This window comes from Miniopterus natalensis, chromosome 8, assembly GCF_054644295.1.
Source record: "Miniopterus natalensis isolate mMinNat1 chromosome 8, mMinNat1.hap1, whole genome shotgun sequence".
Classification (NCBI taxonomy): domain Eukaryota; kingdom Metazoa; phylum Chordata; class Mammalia; order Chiroptera; family Miniopteridae; genus Miniopterus; species Miniopterus natalensis.
In genome coordinates, this window is record NC_142088.1 from 18,937,807 (window position 1) to 18,960,642 (window position 22,836).

The 22,836-nt window shown below is 41.6% G+C and overlaps 1 protein-coding gene across 2 annotated transcripts in view; it reads left to right on the forward strand.

Annotated features, from left to right (window-relative positions):
• Positions 1 to 22,836, forward strand: part of KLF7 (KLF transcription factor 7) — an 85,979-nt gene that overhangs the window by 50,169 nt on the left and 12,974 nt on the right. For both annotated transcript variants that reach the window (XM_087819622.1, XM_016196706.2), the window contains exon 3: positions 22,694 to 22,817. In XM_087819622.1, the coding sequence (XP_087675748.1) occupies positions 22,694 to 22,817 (124 nt within the window). The remainder of the gene's footprint in view (positions 1 to 22,693; positions 22,818 to 22,836) is intronic.

A 22,836-nucleotide genomic window follows, 5' to 3' on the forward strand; every position in this document is an offset into this window, starting at 1 on the left:
ATACTTTTTTACATTTTATTTATAAAGAAATAATGCATGTTTTGCACACCTCATTTTCTTTCCTTATAACAGACAAACAAACAAATGTGGTGCAAAATAAACCTAAAATCAGTTTTGTGATTTAAAAAAGTGTAATTACTTTCCATATAGTTGTATCTCCTATTTAAATAAAGGTTTCCATTTCATCAATATTGAAATTTTCACTGGAAGTGTGGGGAGAAGGATTCTTTAAAAGTGAAGTGATGCTTCAAGAAGGTTTCACTTGAACTAGTTGAGAAAGTGTATGTAAATCGGAGCGCCATAAAGAGTCAACTTCATCCCCCTGGGAAGGAGCTGTTTTATTGAGAAAATTCAGAACATGCTGTGTGACTGCACAGAAATAGTTAGCAAAGGCAACTCTTACTTGACGCTAATGGCTGGTCCTGGTTTCCCATACTAATGAGATCTATCATCCCCTATTGAAAGTGAAGCAGGAGGAGCTCTATTCTGAGCAACAGGCCCTGCCACTCTAAGATCAGATCAGGCTCCATGGAATCATTTCTGCTTAAAGTGTCCTTAAATAGATAGAGGCCCCAAGCCGGGCTGGGGTGATGGAGAGAATAGTGCAGTGTTCCGTAGCTCTTAGGAACCAGCTAGCCATAAGTAACATTTAAACTGCCAAGGAAGCCTTATTTTCAGAGGATAACTAGGGACAGGTATAGCTCTGTTTCTGCTGTTTCTAATAAGAGGACTAGTTGTTAGTCACTCAGACAAATTTGTCCGTTAAAGGACTAAGCCATTTGGTTATGTGGAGCCATCAGAAGTCAGAACATGCCTTCATCACTTGGCAAGTTGTATATTCTGACTTTGGGAGGGGATGGTTTTGATTGTTCCAGTGTTTAGTCTTTGTTAATGGCAGATTGTCAGAGTAACAACTTCCTGAGTGTATTACGGATTGTCCCCGGTTGACTGAATCAGGACATGGGGTGGAAAGTCCAAAGAAGTCCCGGGTGTTTGTCTTGTCTGTCACTCTTCAACCATTTGTAGGGTGTGGTTACGTACCTGCATCCTGGCTCTGGTAAGACCCGGGAAACTCAAGGCAGGGGTCTTTGAATGGGCTGAGGTAGTCATGGTTAGCCCCAGCCATGAGCTTCCCCTCTTTGTGCTCTTCCAGGTAGGTAGATCATTACTCTTTGGACATCTTCATGTTTAAAGTGATAGTGGGAGCTCAGGCATGCTTTGGGGCTTGAGGAAAGGAGATATTCCACTAGCCACTTCATTCAGACGTATGATTCTCCTCAGTCACAAAAGCCTGCTTTGCTAATTCTCATCTCCACACAAAGCTACTACCTCTTATATGAGGTAAATCAGTTGGCAAACCTGGGAAAGAGGAATCCAATGTCTGCTGGCTACGCAGTAGGGCTGCTGCTAACCCATATTATGCCTTTGTGCTATTCAGATAAAGGTGCCTCTTCCGTGGGGCAGAAGCTGCCATGGATTCAGCCCCACTTGGCCCTTCAGCTGGACACCCTGTGCTCACAACCTCACATGGCTGCCTGCTCACCACAGGAGCTGATCCACTCCATTGGGCCTTCCCTGACCCTTCAAGAACTTGTGAGGCTAATGAGGTTCCAGCAGGAACATGAAAGTCACACAACTGTTCAAGGGGGTATTGAGACCTCTCAATGGCTAAAGAGGCCATTATGTGTAAGAGCAAAACTTTTAGCCTGGCTGTTCTCTCCAAATGTGAGATCATTAGTTGCCTAATGCAGCGATTCTCATCTTGGGCCGATTTTGCCCTTCTGGGGACAGTTGCCAAGGTCTAGAGACATTTTTTGGTTGTCACAGCTTGGAGAAGAGCGGAGTTTGCTACTGGCATCTGGTAAGTGGAGGGTAGGGATGCTGTTAAACATCCTCCAGTGCCCAGGACAGCCCCAAATGTCAACAGTGCCAAGGTGGAGGCACCCTGGCCTAATGAACCTTAGCTGTCCTTCACGTTTTCTCTTTGGGTTACGCTGCGCCACCAGCAGAATACTTCCTCATTCTTTTAAGACTACCCAACGGGTCTTGCCTTCCTTTTCATGACCTTTTAAAAACGGACAAAATATAAAAATTGTGTAATTTATTATTTCTATCTGGACTTAGAAGCTGTACTGTTTTATCCCCTATGATATGAGGGAAATCTCTCCACTGCTGCCAGATGCTTCGCTTTCTGGATTTAACATTGGCGATGGCAGCTCTTCTCCAGCCACGGACTCTCCTCTTGCTGGAGGCTCCTGACCTGTAATAATCTGAGATTTTGCTGAGGCAGGGGTTTAAATCACATGAGCTGCCAGGCTGGTATGTGGGAGGGAGGCTTTTAGCCAGGAAATGGGCCTAGCTGACCAGACACTAATGATCTTTTCTACCTGTCCTGTCATGTACAGCAGCCTCACTGAATTATAACAATTGTTTCCTTGTTATCAAAAAGAAGATTGAGCCCAGCTGGGCGTGGCTCAGAGGTTGAGCATCGACCTAGGATCCAGGAGATCGGGGTTCGATTCCCGGTCAGGGCACATGCCCTGGTTGCAGGCTGCAGCCGATCAATGACTCTCTCATCATTGATGTTTCTCTCTCTCTCTCTGCCTCTCCCTTCCTCTCTCTGAAATCAATAAAGATATATATTTAAAAAAAGAAAAAGAAAAAAAACAGATTGACTGTTAGAGCAGAAATAAGACTGAGGATACATGTTTTCAGTCAGAAAATAGAACTTTTATTGGGAAAACTATTGAAGTGTGTAGTACTTTAGTGCATTTCCTTTCATTCACTATTCTCGTTCTAGGGAGAAGGTGCTATCTCAGGTAAAAGGATTTAAATGGCATCATCTAATGGACACATACTTTATGCTCGCATTTGTCAGGAGATGTGAATTATGCATTGGCCCGTTCAGCTACATTCACATGCATAGAAAATAACATTGTCAGACATGTCAACCCCAGATACAATGGACAATATGCTAATATAATTGTGTGGCATTGTCCTAGCTGTTTGGAGATAATACTGCTGACAGTAATTCTTCTCATACATGTGAATGTGGCTGTAGGGAGTACGTGACATCTGTGTCTTTCACACAGATTAGCTTATCCCTTGCCACTTGGAGAGGTTGCGATTAGTGAGCTGGCTTCCTGGGGTCATGGCAAGTGCCATGTTTTGGATCACAGTTGTTGTTGGACCTTAGTAGGAAATTAGTAGTATTTATCTTGATGACCCGACGATGCAGTGGTTGTTCGGTCAGCTCCCCAGAGCAGATGTGCTAAAGAAAGGGTACCCTGAAGCATTCCTACTCAGATTGGCTTTGGGAATGAGAAGGCAATTGGGTAGTAAGCCTGGGAATGGCTGCCTCCACGTTATGGCTTTATCCAAGTAAGTAAGTAATGATAATATCATCTGTATTGCTCTTTATAGCTTACCAACTACTTTCCTGTATCTCATTTCACTTAGCCCTCACTTACCTGTGTGGAAAATATTCTCATTGTTCCCATTTTATAGATGAGAAAACTGAGGCTCAGCATGATTTTTCAAAGGTTTCTCTGCCAAACTGTAGAGTCTACATCTTTCAACGTAATTTCCTTTAGAAATCAAGTATATTTTAGGGGAGCCTAAATTAAAACAGGATAGAAAGTAATTTAGTTGTGTTTATGGTTCAGCAAAATAAATGGCTTAATATTTGCCATCCTACTCATTTCACACTTACACTAAGTCACTTGTGAGTTGTTATCTTAGTTGTCCAATGTGACAACAAATTCAGAATAGCTAAGAAAACTCAGTGATTGTCATATATGTATATATCCTTATGTTCTGTCTAGTTTGATTGAACTTAAGAATCTTTGGTCTTGGTTTTTTTTCTTTTCTATTTTAAGAAAGCAAGCTAGTTTTGAAGATGCAAACAAATGCAAGGTATTGATTCTCAGAATGATATCTCAGTAAGTGCATTGCATATTTTAGAACATTTGTGGAGAGAAATTGTAAATCGAAACTTCTCTTGGAGTGCACCTTAGCAGTCCTCTGTTATCACTAAACTGGAAAATCCAAATGGCAGTGCCTTAGAGAAGTAGTTGGAGAAGGCTATGGGTGGGTGGATCTTGCTGTGTAAGTTGCACGTTGCTGACTTAGGTATGTAAGAGTTTTGCTAGAAGGAGTTTGAACAAGTAATTTGTGGTTTTATTTTTATTTATATGATAAATGTGGAGTTAAAGATAATCCTGTTTTATCCCCTTTTTGTCCCACTTTAATGGATGTGTTAAATGTCTTAAGAGAAAAACAGTTGCTCGATACAGGAATTATAAATGCCCTAATGAGCAAAGATCCCAAACTCAAGTTAAGATTCTGTGGCCCTGTGCAGCGATCCCTCTGTATTCACAAAAGGGTGAGAGTAGCTACTTTCTAACATTCTGCCAGAGGATCTATAGGAACCTCCCAGCGATGGGTATTTGCATTGTCTTCCAGAGATCTGAGGAAAGGAAAGGTTTTATCACCAAAAGACAAATTCCTGGAATAGCACATATGACTCCTAAGGATTGTTTGTCTCAAAAAAAAAAAATTGTTTTTTTTTGTCCAATCTTGTGTTCCTGTGCATCTTTGTGTTTTCAAATTTCCTTCTCCCTTTTATTTATTCTACCTGTCAAAGAAATAACCGTAGTAAATCATTATGATTGGCAGGGCCCCCCCCCCCCCCCATTTCGTATTTGCCTTTCCTTTGCTTAGGATTTGCTGCTGAGCGTTTAGTCGGCTTTGTAGCCCACCTGTGGGGCTTTTGCCCCCTCCCCATCAGGTCTTGTAGTGTTTCTGTGGTTTTCCTGGCGTCCATCTTCTCCACAGAGAATGCTTAATAAGCAAAGGCAGAGATGGGAAAGAATCCTTTCAGCTAAAGGAAACCTTTCATGCATCTTTCCCACTACTGTCATCGCGTGAGCTAGGAGGACCATAGGCACAAAGCTTATGGGATCAATTACCACAAGCTCAGTTAAACATTTTTTTAATCTGTTGTGAGAAGAATAAAGCAATAATTAAAATGAACTGAGCAGCTTTTGCTCTATTGAGGCGTTAAATCTTTGTGTAAACACAATCACATTGTGTAAACATAGTCCTTCTCAGTGGGCTGATTTAAGCAGTGAAACCACTGCCTTTTGGAGGTCTCTGGGTCAAGGGCCCGTTTTGCCCCGGTTTGAAAGGTCACCTGCTCATTTGTGTCTCTGCGGTGCCGCACAGAGGGCCGTGAGCGGGTAGGGTTCCTTGCCCACCCCGCATAAAGAGGGGCCGGCTGGCAGTTGGCAGATAGCGGTCTGAGTGGAGGGGCAGGAAAACTGCACACAAAGCAAGACTGCTGAGCACGGCCGGGCGGGGAGTGCTTGCGGAGCCCCTGGGGCCCAGGCAGTGAGCCCGCTCGAAGGTGGAGAAAACAGCCGTTATAAAATATAAATGTGTTTATTATTACACTGGGCCCATGCTATATAATTTTATACACACTCATATCAGTGATTTACGGCTGCGGCTCCATACCGAGGAGAAGCTTGCTAATTTACCCAAATTGATAGGGAGGCCTCTGAAGGTGATCAGATTGGAAGGAGCCTTAATTGAGAAAAAAATGGTCTCCTAAAAAAATTTAAAAGTCGCTGCTATGTCAGAGGCATCCTTTGTTCATTTATTTTAATAAGCCGAGCTTCACTTTAATTATTCATGGTAATGCTTGCCCTGGAAGGAGCGGACCGGCTGTGTCCCACCCAGCAGCAGAGGCGGTTCCCACTGAAGCGGCCTGCCCAGCTTTCCTTGAGATTGTCCTGTTTTCACCTGTGAGAGGTGAGACAGCTGTAGGGTGGGAGGTTCATGCATATGTGCCGTCCCTTTCTGGAGCGAAGGAGGGGGTGAGAGAAGCAGAGCGGGCCCAGTCCCAGTTTGGGGCACTCCCTCCACGAATCGGGCTGGTGCTGTACCTGTGTCATTGCCCTGGATCCTCCCAAGGTAGGGGTGATTTTCCCAGCCTCAGGAGGAGAAAACGGAAACCTAGAAGAGCCCCGGGGTACGCAGCTAATAAATGCCAAGCTGACTTTGAAGTTTGGGTCTGCCCCTTCTCCTGCGATATTTTGCTGGAATTTCTTAGGAAGGGGCACAGGAGCAAAGACGACCCCCCTCCGCGCTTCCACCACAGCCCATCCTATTTTCTGTGCTTTCAGCCCATTTCCTGGTCTTAGCAGCAATTACCATCATCGTTTCTGACAGCTTTCCAAAGTGTTTCTTGTCTTGGCAGAATCTTGAATTACTTGCTCTGGGAGCTCTTCAGAAGGAAAGTGCGTTGGAACAGCATGCACGAGTTCCCAAGTACCCAGAGCATCCATGATTCATGCCCCTTGCAGGGGGACTCCACTGCCACCCCAGGGTAACCTGATGGGCCAGTTTTACCTAAATGGTTAATTACTAGAGGGGAGGGTGGAAGCTGAATGACCACCCACTCTTCATAGCACAACCCTGGGAGGCATTCCTGGTATACACCCTTTTATTTCTCCCTCAGTCAATCAATTTCCATATATTATTGGCACCACTTTCCATGTTTTGTATTTGTTCATTTCTCTCCATCTCTGCTGCTAGGAGCAATGCTATCCATGTTTCAGCCACTGTGTTGTCTCTCCCTGACTGTTGTAGAGCCTCCAGGAGGGTCTCTTCACATCAGCTCATTTTTCTTTGCAGCCCATTCTCCATTCTATAGCCAGAATGATACTTTTTAAATTTAAATCCGGTCATGTTATACCTCTGCTTAAAAGCTCACAATGGCTCCCATTGTTCTTAGGATAAAGTCAAAATTCTTAAGTGTGGTCCATAAGAACACTGTCCAATAGAAATATATAATGTAAGCCACGTGTATTATTTGACATTTTCTAGAGGCTTTATTTAAAAAGTAATATTGTGCTAATTAATTAATTTTAATACTAGACTTTTATTTAACTCAGTATTTCCAAACTTATCATTTCAACATGTAATCAATATAAGCAATGATTAATGAGCTATTTTACATTCTTTTTTCGAGTCTTTGAAACCTGGCATGTATTTTGCACTTGGAGCACATCCCAGTTTGGACTGCTCACATTTCAAGTGCTCAGGAGCCATATGTGAACTCAGATTGGACTGAGCAGGTCTCTAAGCCCTTGCAGTCTGGCCCCTGCCTGTTTCCTCAACTTCATTGTGTCTCTCTCTTCCTGTGGGACGCACATTCCGAATCTTTCTCTTTGCAATTTTCTGGGTGAGGTGTGGGAGAGGATGTGGCAGAGGGTGGAGAACCCCACCCCTGCTAAGGAGTTTTCGGAAACAGCGCAACAGAGCCATCTTCATTTACCTTTCTACCCTGCAGAGCTTTCAGGAGTGGAGCCCTTGCTTTGCCGTTGACCTTGGGGATCTCCATCTTTGGTTCGTTCATCTAGGGTGACACATGATTTTTGAGAAAGTGAAGGGAATAAAATGGAAAAACACTGGTAACGTTAATTTGTGGTATCAGTCCCCTGTGAGGAAAATTGTTATTGCCTACCCCTTACTGATGTTCTGTAGTGAGTAGTACTATTATATGAGCTAAAGGTGGGAGCCTGGGACCTGGGACAGTAAGAGTGGGTTGGTCACACCCCTGGCTTCTAGTTTCAGTAGATGACATTCCTTCACTTATTTATTTTTAAAAAGAGCAGCTATTATATGGGTGCATATAAACAGTTTTGACATTCTTTCCAGTAAAGATTTATTTTATCTGACAATGTTTCCAAAGGAAATGTAAACATTTATTTTGTTTTATCTGTAGGCAGTTAAATTAGAGGCAGAGTGAGGTAGTGCTTAAGCCTGTGGATGCTGAAGGTGAGAACACCTGGGTTTCGGTCTTAACTGTACACTTACAAGCTGGCAAACTTGGTGAGTGGCTTAATTTCTCTTACCCACAGTTTCCTCATCTATAAAATGGGACATGATAACAGCATGTGTCTTACAGGACTATTAAGAGGATTAAAGGAGAGAATATACTTAAAGCCCCTAGTGTCTAAATAGTGTCCAGCCCCTCATGCATGCTTGATAAATATTTGCCAATAACACATTTCCCCAGGATTTATAAAACACGCTTATCAGTCCAGGTTGGATGGAATTGGGCCATAAGTCTTGGATAATCATTCAAGGTATATTCTCTGAAAAATATAAAGTTATATAATTTGTTTGTATATAACATCTTTATGTGTTTGTGAGAAGGCAAATATAGACATCTCATCAGGGCTTGATTCTACCATCCATATATCCACTAGAAAAGCCAAATATATTTCAGTGAATATGGGGCATGGTGAAATATACATCATATTTTAATGGTGCACAGGCTTTGGGCTATTTTTCTATACATGGTGTTGGGTTGTGGTATTTGGTCTGAATCCTTTGACTTTCTAATCAATGACACATTGCAAGTTGAGGAGTTGAGGTCTGAGGTGTCATCACTGATTATGAAATGAAAGACCAGCCCTAGGAGGTGGCCCACTCCTAAAATCTTAACACTGACCTCTGAGCATCTTAGCTAGAAACAGGTGATTTCAGGCCCTTTCTTCACCAAGGAGGTATATCTGGGCACTGGATGTTAATATGAGCCTGCTTGAATAAAGAAGGATTTGTGTTTGGAGTATTTTAATAATCACCTTGCCTGTACAGTGCTTGACAGTGTACAGAACACTACCGCAGACATCATCTCTCTTGGTACTTGACAGTAGTCCTGTGAGGCCAGTGTTGAAGAAGGGGTTAGCCCCATTTTACAGAGGAGGACAGTGAGACTCAAAGAGTGTGTAACTTTCTAAGATCATATAGTCATAGCAAAAGCTAGGACAGAACCCAGGCCTCCTGATTGTGAGTTGTGTGTTTTCTAAACTGTACTAGCACAGATGAGACACCATTTACAGAAGCTCTGGCGACCTTCCTGAATAAATGAAGTGAGGTCAAGATGTGAAATAATGTTTATATATTGCAAGTTTTGGCCATTTGGGCACATGTCATTTTCAGTCATCGGTTTCTGTTACCCTTTGAGTTAATAAGGACTTGAATGAACTATTTGCAATAGAAACCCAAGCCAACAGAGGCTTAGAGAAGATGTAAGATTATTTTTTTCTTCCATAGAGAAGCAAGCCTAGGTTTTCAGAAAGCTGTGCTCTGAGAAGTTGTCAGAAGCCCAGACTCTTTTCTTCCCAGTGGTTCATTGGTTGCCCATCCTAAGGGTTTCCACCCTTAAAGAATGGCCCATGTTCATGCAATTTGAGATGGCTACTCCCAGGAACTAGTTTTCGTGCAGCTATAAAAAAGTACAGCTTGAAATTGCACTTGTCACTTCCACTCACATCTCATCAGCTAGAACTTAGTCCTATGTCAACATGCAACTGCAAAGGAGCTGGGAAGTAGAGTCTTCATTCTGGGTGGCCATGAGCCCAACTAAAATTTGGAGGATCTCTTATTATAGAAAAGGAGCGAATGAATATAGAAGGACACATGGCAGTTGCTACTATGCTCTTAGTCTTAAGAACAGTTTCTTTTTGCCTATAATGCAGACATTTTAACATGCAATATGACATCCGAAATTCTAAATGTGTACATGGTACGGGAAAAATCCTACTTCATTGCAAAATCAGAATAACTGCATGAAAACTAGGTTCCTGTGGAATGCCAGAAGTTTTGAATAGAAACAATGTACATTTTGCATTTTGTGAAAATATTGCATTATTAGACAATGAAGTGACTAGGAAATTAATAACTCGACAGAGCAAGCATATAGAGTCAAATTGATCACACCTTAATATTTCTTGCACTTTTCTCCCCTCCAGAGTGTAAAATCACGTTGCATTGAAATTTTTGTAGCAAGATGAAAATGTAGTAGAAGAATGAAGAGAAAGTATTTTGTAGCTGTGGGTTTAGCACTGACAAAATTAGGACTGTTTGAGGTTAGAGGTATACAGGCTGACAGCTTGCATGAGGGTGTTTTTACATATGTGGGTGTCAGTATGTTTGTGCTGAATTGTTTGCAGATTTGGGGGGAGAGGGAGCTCGTGTGTGTTAATGTGGATCCCCTGGCTTTAATCATTGTGCTGCAGAGAGGATGTGAGAGGATTTAGGTTACAGTGCTTAAAGGAAGGTTTGAAAAGGACAGTAATATACGCATGTGTGTGTCCCATCAGGCTAACCGAGGGTCTCTGGCATGTCTCCAGCTTCTAAGTTTTGGGAATACTGAGGTCACTCAGCCTGGCCTTCTGTCCTTGCAGGCCCACAGGTGTGGCTGTTATCGCCTCTCCAGTCCATTCTTGAAATTCCTCTTCATCTGCTCGCCCTTTACCTCAGCTGTGACAAGCCACTGACTCATCTCCGGGCCTTTGCACATGTTGTTCCTTCTCCCCGAAATGCCCACAGCTCTTGTTCCTGGGATCCTTCAAGTTTCAGTGAAGCTTATCTCCTCCGGGACGCCTACCCGGATGGTTCTGCGGGTGTCCTCTACACGCTCATGCACATGCCTTTATCTGATGTGACACATTGGGCCTTGTGTTGTTTGCATGCCAGCATGAGGCGTTCCCGCCTGGGAACTCTTCTGATGCAGAAACCCTTTCCTTTTACCTTTAATCTCCAGCAGTGTCACTGCTCGGCACATGTTAGAACTAACAATTAATGTTGGTTAAATTCAACTTGTCGCGATGGGGAGGCTGTATGTTCACCATCAGTGAATTATACCTGACGTCGGACTATTTGACTTTGCCTGCTCACCCGTGGACAGAGATGAGGTGTTTTGGAGACAATGCATGTTAGGGCTTATGAATCTAGAAGGCAAGGTGGTAACGAAGCTTTTTGTACTGTTGATTTTTTCATTAATCACCGATCTGTTAATTAGCAAGCATCGTACTGAGTGTATATCGTGTGCCTGAGCCTGTGCTAGACATTGTGGGTGACAACGAGGAGGCAAGTGAGAAAGCATCTAGCCCAGTGCCCAGACACACATTGGACACTTAGTCGTATTTTGACTTGGAGGTGTCAGAGGTCCCAAATTAAAATTTTCAAAGTACTTTCCATGTAAAGTAGGTGGGGGAAATCAGGCAAGGGATCAAGGCATAAAAAGAGAAATATCTACAAGAAATAGTAAATAAATGGCCAAACGGTAAAAATTCAGACAAGGCTGTAGTTTTCTGACCAGGAAATACTTCAGGCCAGCATGGCATGTGGAAGACAGGCTCATGCTGAGGAGACGACGTCCCAGGGAGCGGGAAAAGCTGGGGAGGGCTGCTCAGGGATGTTGGAGAGTGGGGGCTTATGTAAGGAACGGGGGTGGGGTGGGTAAGAGTAGAAAAATAAGTAAGACGGTTTCGTGAACATCTTTTCATAAGTACCTAGGCAATGGTATGTGAAAAGCATATGTCTTAGGTTACTGGTCAAAATAAGAAATTAAAATTTTGAGTTACCTTTGTTTTAGGCTTCATACCTGGGTAAGGTTCATATTTGGGTTGCTTCAGCTAATGGGGGAATTTAGTCTTTTAAAAAAGTGTTTGATCATCTTGGAAGACAGTTATGTAGACAAATCGATGTTTTAAATCTTTACTGATTTAATATTTGCCTCCAAAAATCTCTAGGGAATTGGATCCTTACCTACTCAAGCTGAATGGTAGCTGGTCCATGAGAGGGTCCAGTTCTCCATCATTCCTAAATAAATTATCCAATTTGGGCTTCTTGAGGATTGATAAAGTTACCTTTTTTTCTTTTTAATTTTAGGACAAATTGCCTTATGAAATATTGATATGCTTAGCCTATTTCTTCATCTGCCTTTATATAATCAGGGAATAACAATTAAGATTAGCTGGTGCCCGGCCGGGCGTGGCTCAGCGATTGAGCATTGACCTAGGATCCAGGCGCTTGGGGTTCGATTCCCGGTCAGGGCACATGCCCGGGTTGCGGGCTCAATCCCTAGTCGAGGGCGTGCAGGAGGCAGCCGATCAGTGACTCTCTCATCATTGATGTTTCTATCTCTCTCTCCCCCTCTCCTTTCCTCTCTCTGAAATCAATAAAGATGTATTAAAAAAAAAAAAAAAAAAGATTAGCTGTAGGTTAATCAGAACAAATTCAGAATATTGAAGCCAATCATTTGATAGCTTCCAAGGTCAGATATAAGATGATTTGGGATTATCCACTCCTATGGGGTTTTTTTGTACCATGGATCCATCTTTGTTTTGTTTTTTTGGTGTATATCAGATATGTAGAAGAAAGTTACATTTGCATCTTAATAGTAAATGATTCTAGCAAAAAGAAAAAATCAGTGTACCTAGGACCATAATTTGACATCAGCAACAAATGTGCTATGTGCCCATTGATGACTACCATGGGTCCTGGATAGGCGCAGGTTTGCTTTAGCCTCCCTGCCCTACCCTCCTGTACTGGACTTTGGTGCCCTTTCTTTCCATGGCTCCCAGGTACCCAGTCCTCTCGCATTGCCCTCAGGCTCCTCGGAATCCTCCCCGGTAGGTGTCAGGGAGGCCTGCTCTCCCTCAAAGCTGTGTGCTCCACCATTATTCTTTTCTCGGGAAGAGTAAATTTCTGGCTGTACCCACTTGAAGTTGTGCACCTGAGTTACCACCTTCTGTAACTGATTGCATCCTTGGGGGAAAGCTTCCCATTCTGTGTTGGTTTATTTCTGAATTAGAGATATCATCACTTTCAGAGTGGCTTGGTGAGACTTTTGATATCAACTTAGCTTGTAACATGTTGTGTGAAGCTAAAGAAGCATTTCTTCATTCCTGAAATTAAACTTTTAAAGGTGATTAAAAAATTAGTTGGTCATTGTAGTAGTAATAGAGTATCCCTGCATGTGTCCCCTGCAATGTGGCTATCTTTACATTTGAATGCATAAACTATATTGGCTATGAGTTTAAAATTCATATTTTTAATAATAAGATTTCTCCCTAAATTCATCAAATTGAATTGTGGGAACCTGACTTTCAAAGTAATACCTTTACTACTAAATGGAAAGAACGTCTTACAGATTCGTTTAAAACAAACTCATGTGGTGCAGTTGTCATTTAGACAGGAAAAAGAAGGTTTTAACAACTTTTTTCTTCAAATTTAGTATACTTAAATTTCTAAGTTGACTTAAACTTTCTTAGGAATTATCCCTAAAAAAGCTAATAAAAATTATTTTAAAAATTAATCTTGGACGACAACAACAAAAGCAAAGAGAAAAGAGAATTAAAAACAAAACAAGAGGGGAAAAATTCAAAACAAACTAGCCACGATTCTGGTAAAACATTTTTTCCCCCTGATGGTCATGCTCAGCTATTTCACAACTTGAGAACATAATGCTTCAGGTATGAGTGTTGACGTCTGAAGTTCTTTGTGAGTTTATCATTTTTGAGAATTGCATTTTTAAGAGTTGCAGGATTTTGTTTTGCTTTGTTGGGGAGGGGATTAGTTGTACCTCACTCTGCCCACTGAAAAATATTAGAGTGCTGTATACATTTTTATTTAAATAAAAAAATCAATTTGCCTTTGAAAATATTATGATACTCCTTGGCTTATGGGAAACATGCTGTGGTATTTAAAAACACGTGTATTGAAATCACAGGTTGCACATTGCAACAACTCCAGTTGCCAACAGCTATACTTATTCTAGCACCTCAGATGGTTGCCAATTTTTATGACCAACCAACCCAGTCTTCCTCCAGCATTTCAAAGAAATTCACCAAGAATCTAACACTTCACTTCTAAAGGAGCGTTTTGGAAATGTTAACAGTCACTAAAAATGGAATATGGCCCCAAAGATTTGTTTAATCCTGTGTATTTCCTGACTGTGCTGCACAAGGCGAGGTGGGGGTGAGAAGTGATTCACTGTGATGCTTGGGCTCCAGTTTAAGTCTCCTGGAGAAGCCCTTTTGCCCTTGCCCAGAGGTGATGGAGGTGCCTGGACCATAGTTTCTCTGGCCTCCTTCATGCCTGCAAACTCCCTTTTGATGTCACCATTATCACCATAACACCATTTATCCATTTGAGACTTTGTAACTGACGATCGCACTCTTGTATTAGATTCCATTGAATCTTCCTAACTCTAAAGAAACAGAAGATTAATTTTTATTCCTTCTCTACACTGTTAAGAAAAAGGCCCCAAAGAAGAAGTTAATTGACTCTACAAAGTCACATTACTGTTATGTGGCAAACACAGAACTAGACAAATCTGGTTTTGGCTGATTTACTATTTTTTTGATGACTAATCCATTTTGAACCACTAGAGCAGGAGGGGGGAACCTTTTTGCTGCCAAGGGCCATTCGGATATTTATAACATCATTTGCAGGCCATACAAAATTGTCAACTTAAAAATTAGCTATGAATAAAGCTCCTGGATTTATTGAATTTCGAGTCCCACCTGTGGTGGCCCTGGCAGGGCCAGATCAAATGATTTCACGGACTTCCCCCGCCCCCGCGCTAGAGCAGTGATTCAAGCTTCATTGGGGCATCAAGGGAAGCTTACCCTAATGGTCTGATCCTACAAAGTCTGATCCTACATGTGGATTCCCTCTTCCACATGTCAGTGCACCTGCATTTATCAGACACATTGGGTCTCGTGTTGTTTGTCTGCAAGCATGGGGCTTTCCCACCTGGGAAGGCCTCTGATACAGAGACCTTTTCCTTTTACCGTTCGTCTCCAGCAGTGTCACTGCTCGGCACATATTAGAATCAACAATTAATGTTGGTTGAATACAACTCATCACAATGAAGAGGCTGTATTTTCACCATCATTGAATTAGACCAGAAGTCTTAATTATTTGACTTTGTCTGCTCACCTGTGGACAGAGATGAGATGTTTTGGAAATAATGCGTATTATGGCTCATAAATCTGGAAGGCCAGGTGGTAACAAAGTTTTGGGGGCTGGGTATGGGGAAAAGTTTAGGAGTGATGAGCCCTTACGCTTCAGCTGATAGTGAAGTTTCTACATAGAAAATATATTTTAAACTAGTGCTGTCCAAAATAGAAATACATTCTGTATTCAAGAAAATACATGCAATTAAAAATTTTCTAGGAACCACATTTTTTAAAAAGTAAAAAGAAATAGGTGAAAATATATTAGAAATCTTATGATTTCAACATAAAATCAATATGAAAAGATTATTAATGAGATATATTTGCATACTTTTAAATTCTAAGTCTTCAAAATCCAGTGTGTATTGTATATTTATAGCATACTTAAATCCATGTGCTAAATTTTATTTTTAAATATATCTTTATTGATTTCAGAGAGAGGAAGGGAGAGGGAGAGAGAGAAACATCACTGATGAGAGAGTCATTGATTGGCTGCCTCCTGCACACCCCCGACTGGGGATCGAGCCCACAACCTGGGCATGTGCCCTGACCAGGAATCGAACCTCCATCTCTTGAATCCTAGGTCAATACTCAACCACTGAGCCATACCCAGCCGGGTCATGTGCTAAATTTTTAATGGTTAAAGGTAAATATAGTTTTATCAAAACAAGAGTGTAAAATATTCTCTTTTTTGCTTCAGTTTTTAAATTTTCATTAAAATTAAATTAGAAATTCACTTCTTTAGTCACCTTAGCCACGTTTCAAGGGCTCATAGCCACATGTGGTTGGTGGCTACTGTATTGAACACACCATTGTCAACAGTTGTGGGATTAAGTCAGAATCCTTCCTCATTGTGTCCATAGTCTGAAATAGGAGCTACACCTCACTGAGGATATGACTTAAATTTTAGCTTATACATTTTAAACAACCATTTTAAGGTGGTGATCCAGGCTATGAGGAGTTAACCTTACTAGGCCAGTTACTATTTTATTAGTTGCTTTAGGAATAAAAAAAAACCAGAGTAAATATTTGAATGCTCTTTCAAGTGACTAATGCTTTGTGCAAATTCAACAGCTCAGGTCCTGGCACCTAGTAGGCCTTTGGGTGAGCAAGTAATGGATAAATGAAAAATACCGGCATGGAACATAAGTAATGAGTACATATTCTACTTTATGTTATAGTTAAAAATGCTTTTGAAATTCTGGGAAATAAAGCCCTGAGATATATTTTCCATAAACCACCTAATCTAAAAACCTTGAAAAAAGAAAATATTTCAGATCCAGCTGAAAACTACAGTTTTCCAAAGCAGAGTTAAAACTTGGGATATTTTTTAGTTACAGCACATACACACCAGAAGGGATTGCCGATTGTTGGAGCGATGTTTACTGCTTACTCTTTTTCCAGTGTTAAGTAAGCTTAGTGACATTTTCTCTCTCAGTGTCTTTATTCCCCAGGTGGCTTAAATTCTCCAGCGCTGCTGAGTGTGCTGCGAAAGCAATGGATGGGTCTTTGCTGATTTCCTCTAGACATATTCAGTGGCAATATAAACCCATTACAAAGTATTCTTCCTCCTTTCCATTTTGCTTTTCCATTTCCTGATCTGCAAAATTTCATGTTTCTAATCCAAGTCTTAAAGAGACTAGGACCTTGACATGCCCAGATAACAGAAATATAGTAACCACATTTAAAAAAATAAAAAGAAATAGATAAAATTATTTTTAACAGAAAACTGGGCATGCCAAAGTCGTAAGTTGCCTTAGGAATTGGATTAGGAACTTGAAATTTTGCAGATCAGGAAATGAATGCAGAAAATTTGCATTAGTGATGTTTATTTTCAAGGGACTTTTAAACCTGGAATGCACGAGTCTGACACATGTTCATATTTCATGTTACAGTCTGTATCTTAAAGGCAAGTTTATACTGTGATACATTTGACGTATCTCATGCTCTCCCAAACACATCTTCAGTGAGAGCCTTTACAAATGAGTTTCATAAAATGATGTACTTGGTTTCCCGGAGGGGATGTTGCCTAGGAGACTGGGGTCCCAGGTGTAAGATGAAGGTTTCAGGAAGATTTTCAGGATACTCCTTTTTTAAGCTTGGGCAGATAGGGAAGAAGTGGAAGTGATGTTTGATTGAAGGACTATTAAACCCATTATAGAGTTCCACATTGTAGTCCCTGCCACGGAAAGGTGGCCAGGTTTAAACAAGCAAGCAAGCAAACTCTTAAGCCAGTTCAATACCTACAGTGAGAGGGACTGAAATTGCCCAGGCTGCCCTGCCTATCTGAGTGCTTGGGTCTTTGTTGCAAATCAGGATGCTTTATTCACTTAATGTATTCCACAGCATTGAGCCAGGACCTGCTTTAGTGCGCTTGGTGCCACAGTGAGCAGAATAGATGCCTGCATAAAGCTTATGCTCTAGTAGGGGCAGCGGACAATAGTACATACAAATAATACACAATCTAATTTTCAAGTGATTAAATGACATGAAGAAGATGACAGAATCTGCTCTTTTACAGAGGATGGTGAGGGTAGGCCTCTCTGAGGAGGAGGCTTTTGAGCAGTGATATGAAGGAAGTGAGGGAGCCAGTGTTCCAGGTAGAGGGAGGAGCGAGTGCAAAGACCCTGAGGTGGGAGCATGTGAGATAAGTCCTGGTGAATCTGAGAGGGCGGGGTAAGAGATGTGATTAGAAAGGTAGCCTGGAGCCAGATCATGCAGACCGTAAACTTTGGGACCTTAGATGCTTTTGACTTACTCTGAGAGTGATAGGAAGCCGTTGGAGCACTTACATTTTAATTTCTTCTTAACGTTTTCTGGGTCTTAAACTTATTTGGCAGTCTAGTGAAGCCTGTGGAACCCTTTGTAGAATAATGTTTTTAAATGCATAAAATGAAATCCAGAGGATGTCACAGAAACCAATTATATGGAAATAGAAAGAATAAGGTCCCCTGTGAAGGACACACATGCTCTCATTTACATTTTCAAAGGATTGCTCTGACCGCTATAGATAGAATAGACTGGAGGGGCCAAGGATGGATGCACCGAGGCCAGCGAACTTGGGGCCAACCTCTTTTCATTTATACCATAGGACAGGAAGCTCTAAAGTAGTATTGTGTAACACAGCTTTTTGAGTGCAGGAAGAAAAATTTATAACTTCTGTTTATATTTCATTTTCCCTTTTATTTTTTAAAGTCAACCTAGTGGGTCACTCCACTTTTTGTTTGTTTTTTTTGTAAATGAACTGGAATTGAATAGAGAATATCAGAGTGCATTCATTAACCTGTAAGACAGCATGTTTTGTTTCATGTAACCTTTGTCTCATTTATACACAAACATGCATATATATGTTCCCTTGTGTGTTGAGAATTCCAATGTAAAGTACATTTCTTTTTTTCTTTTTCTATTTTCAATTATAGTTTACTTTCAATTTTATTTTGTATTGGTTTCACGTGTACAGCATAGTGGTTAATCATATACTTTACAAAGTGTCCCCCCCCATCCCGATAGTTCCAGTACCCTCCTGGCACCGTACATATTTATCACAGTATTACTGACTCTATTCCCTGTGCTGTACTTCTTTTAAATGTGTATATTGAGTGGGCGTTTTATAAAATCCTAATATATTTGGACATTAGTACACTTATATAATTCATGAGTGAATCTACATAGAATGAAGGGGCATGTCCAAAAGGTATTTATGTGTTTTTAATCAATCAAATTTGATGATCATGATGTAGGGAGAGTTACTCTGTAAGAAACTAACAAAGGCCACATTGGTTTAGGCCACTTGCATTTCAGGTGCCATTTTGTGGGAGAGCGTGAATTCTTGCCATGATTCAACCTTGCTGAATGTCAGTCCTTTTGCTCAAGCATCCTTAATTCTCTCTAAGAACCTCATTTGGTTATAAATCTATTTATGCCTGATTAGACCTGCTGTCGCCTCTGAGGTGACGTGTATCCCTCCAGGGAAACAAGTTTCCTAGGGTTAATTTCCAGATAGGAAAGGTAGTTATTGGCATTCCTGCTAAAATTCAGGGGCCTCTGAAGAATGTGTTCCACTTCTAGCAGTGTGAACTGTCTGGGCACTGTCGTGCTCCCTCGTTCGTCCTCTTGGGATGTGTCTGCCTTCACTCACACACTCCTTCTGGACTGGAGTCCTAATGTTTTAAGCGGCTCTCCCATCGCCTGTCTTTTTGACATTTTCGTTCACTCTTGAGGTGCAGTGAGTTGAGTGGTGGGCATTATCCCAGGTGCCATGCAGTACAGTGTTGTGCAGAGGTGTGACATTTTCTGTTCTATACCCAGGAATAGTATCTGGAGTGCAGCAAGGAGGGAAGGGAGGGTGAGGGAGATGAGCAGATTTTGCATGAAATCTCCAATTATGACTGAACTGCCTATTTCTTTTTTCTCGCTCCCTTTCTCCTTCCTTCCTTAACTTCCTCCCTCCCTTCCTTTCCTCCCTCCCTTCCTTCCTTTGTTTCTAAAAAAAGACTGTCTTTTCTTTCATGAAGAAAGAAACCCAAGCTTTTATAAAATGAGTAGAAATCCTCAGGTAGGCTGTTAGGATGAAAACTAATACATTGTGGATATAAATGGTTCTACCTCCAAGATCAAGCAGTGCGTGCTGGCAGTCTTGGCCATGCAAGATATTGACAATTTCACTGACCTGCTTGTGAGTAGAAATTGGTTTATGGAAGTGGGTATAGAACCCAGGAATGAGGTCAGCCTAATTCTACTATTCCTGAGCCCTAAATATGAAGTCATATTTCCAATTCTTTATATTTTTTTCTGCTTCTCTGATTTCTTAATTCCACCTGTTTCAGGTACTGCTCCTTCATTTGGCTGAGTTCTTTCTTGGTTATTTAAAATTTCTTATTAGTGAGTATTTGCAGAAATGGCAACTTGTAGGTAATTGATCAGACACTGGAAAAATAGCTTGATAAGTCACTATAATGTAACTTAGCTAAACTCTCATGGTACAAAGAGGCTTGTCCTCAGTATGATTGTGTATAGCACGTAGCCATAAGCAGGAGCAATGTTAGTGATGTGATTCAGTCAAGTCAAGCTACTTGTAGTTGCTGTTTATGCAGTTGCCAAAGGGGCACTGAAATAGCTACTGGATAGGAGAGTTGGTTTGTATGAGAATTAACTAAGAACCTACATGATTTCCTGGGAAGTAACTAAATCCTGGATGTTATTTGTCAAAATAAAACAAAACAGAACTAATTTTAAAAATTCCACCAGGGGAAAAGCACACAGTTTGAAATGAAAAAACAAGCAACCAAAGACACCCACTTTAATCTCTTTCATTTTTTCCATGTCCTTCCGTGCCCTTCAGAATGTGGTTGCCTGTGATGGATGGGTCAGTTCGATTGTGGGATTGATTCTGGGGACTGGATGTCGCTGCTCGTTGTAGTCGAATGTCATAGGATTTCGAGGTGCCTTGTTGCATCTGGGCTGTGTTTGGACCCATGGTTCCAGCAACCTCCAACCTTACTTGCGTTTGAAGGCCTTTGGGGTGGAGGGCATTTTGAATTTCTGAAGTCTTTGGTGCCTCATTCTCTTGTGTTTGTTGTTGTTCATGCCAGGCTTCCTTTAAGGAGCAAAGCCTTGTGGGTAATCAATAGCATTAAGAAGGATGCCAACATGCCACTCTGAGAGGGCACTTCTCTCTCCCACTGGCATCTCTTTTTTCCCCCTCAGCATCCTGCTCAGAGCAGATCTAACGAATGCTCAGTTTTTTTGCTCCATTCTCCATCAACATACTGAGAACATATTTAAATCTTAGACTCTGTTTTCTAATATTTCAGTTGCCTAGAATAACTCCAGACCCAGTGGTCTGGAGCCTGAGCTCTGAAAGTTTTTATTGACCCTATTAGGCCTGTTTCTGCAGCAGCCTCTGAGCACACAGGTGAATTGGGGAGGAAAGGGAGTCCAAATTAATTGCATATTTACCTGTGCCAGGCTCAAGAAATGTGTCTTACACATGACCACTTAAGCCTCACGATAAACACAGGACTCTCACACCCATCTGACAGATGCGGCCACTGAGGCTCAGTTCTATGATAAACTCAGAAAGATCCCAGGTGTGCTCACCCCAAAGCTGATTTAACGTCTCTCTTCTTCACCTTCTGTTCAGCAGCTACACTTTTCTAAAATTTTGGCTTTTAGGATCCAGAAGGTGAGCTTTTAACACAGCTCAGTGATTCATTTTTCCCCGGCTTCCAAAGCTGAATGGGTTCCCTCCTGTGCTCCCAGCCCTCCTTCATGTCTCCTTGGTTCCCTTTCAAAGGAACGCCCGCGTTTCTCATCCCTCTTCGCTGTGGGTCTTACAGAGCAGTGGCTCACTAGGGCACCGAGTTAATGAAATAAAAGTTTCAATCATGTTTGGTTTGATTCTAGGTGATACAAATAAAGAATGGTGATCACTTTGTAGTCAGGCTTAAAGGGAAGAGAAAAGGTGGAAAGAAGAAAGTGAGCCAAGTATAGTCCCGGGCAATGTCTCTGTAAGTGCTGCCTAGTGAAGGTTTAGCTGTGAAAATGGAGAAATAATGGGACAGCCATTGATAGTCCTTTGGCCCTTGTGTACCCTGAAATGTGGGGTTTGACGTTTATAATAATCACAAATTATGTGACTCCTCCATGTGCCAGGCACTGTTCTAATTAATAGATAATACATATTAATCCACGTAATGTTAATTTATCCCCTCCAAGCCCTTGGAGGTACATACTATTATATCTAAGAAAACAGAGGCAAAGAGAGGGTCACTGACTGACAATTAAGGGTAGAACTGAAAGCTGAGCCCAGGAAGGCAGGTTTCAGAGCTCATGACCATGATGCTAACCTGCCTCTCTGTCACAGGGCTCAGTAACTCTCATGACTTGATGTGGTTTTAAAGATTATTTTCCTTCTTAATTCAAACCAACAAACCATACAGTTGGAAGGGTAAATATTTGTCATGTTTGGTGACAGACATTGACGGGCTAAAAAAAAAAAGTTGAAGGAAAAGTCATGTACTTTCTTTTCCATATCCCTCCATCTCTATTTACTGTGTGAAAAGGTCACTTGAGTACAAGAGCTCAAATTTCATGCTTTTAAGCTGCTTCCCTGTGGCTAAAACCCCACTCTACAAATTGACTTTAAAAATATTTTTTAATCATGTGTATCTCTCTCTAATACGAATGTTCTGGAGTCATTATTCACGGGCTTCTTAAATAGGACGTGCTGACTGTGTTTCACAGAAATGCCAGGAATCACCAAGTTATTTTTTTGCTTTACTCTCAGATTATAGCCCCTTCTCGTGACCATCCATCCACTGACATTTACTGGAAGGAGCAGTGGTTCTGGGAGACCCAAACTGTTTGCCTCGTCAGGTGGCTACCTGGGTACAGTTTGTGGTGGAGGGGAGAGGAGGCAGGAGACTGAAAAGGCTGAAATGGTAAATTACTGTAGGTTCTGGAGAAAAATAGATTAGAAGCATTTGTGGTTCAGATGAAAATAGCACATTTCCTTTCTGCTTGGACTGTGGGGGTCAGAGTGCTCCGGGGAATAGAAAATAAATAAAAATTGATCCCTCACCAGTCGAAGGAAATGCTCTGACTCTGGGAACTGCAATGACAGCTCCAGATTTGGGGATCTTGTGAAACCACTTTTGAAGGTTAAAAAAAATATGTAACAACAACAATAACAACCAAAACACCGGGAGACTAAAGACAATGTGAGGTGCTGTGTTTAGGAGTGCAGCCTTTCAAGAATGATTGATACAGCCCTTTTCCAAGACTGGCCAACAGGTAGCAGACTCTGAACAGGTGTGTGGCCCTCTTGTTCCTGGCACTGACCGTGTTCATTTCTTCCCTCCTTGCAGGTGAGAAGCCTTATAAGTGCTCGTGGGAAGGGTGTGAGTGGCGTTTTGCACGAAGCGATGAGCTCACAAGGCACTACAGGAAACACACAGGTGCAAAGCCCTTTAAATGCAACCACTGCGACAGGTAAAGAAACTTCGCAGCC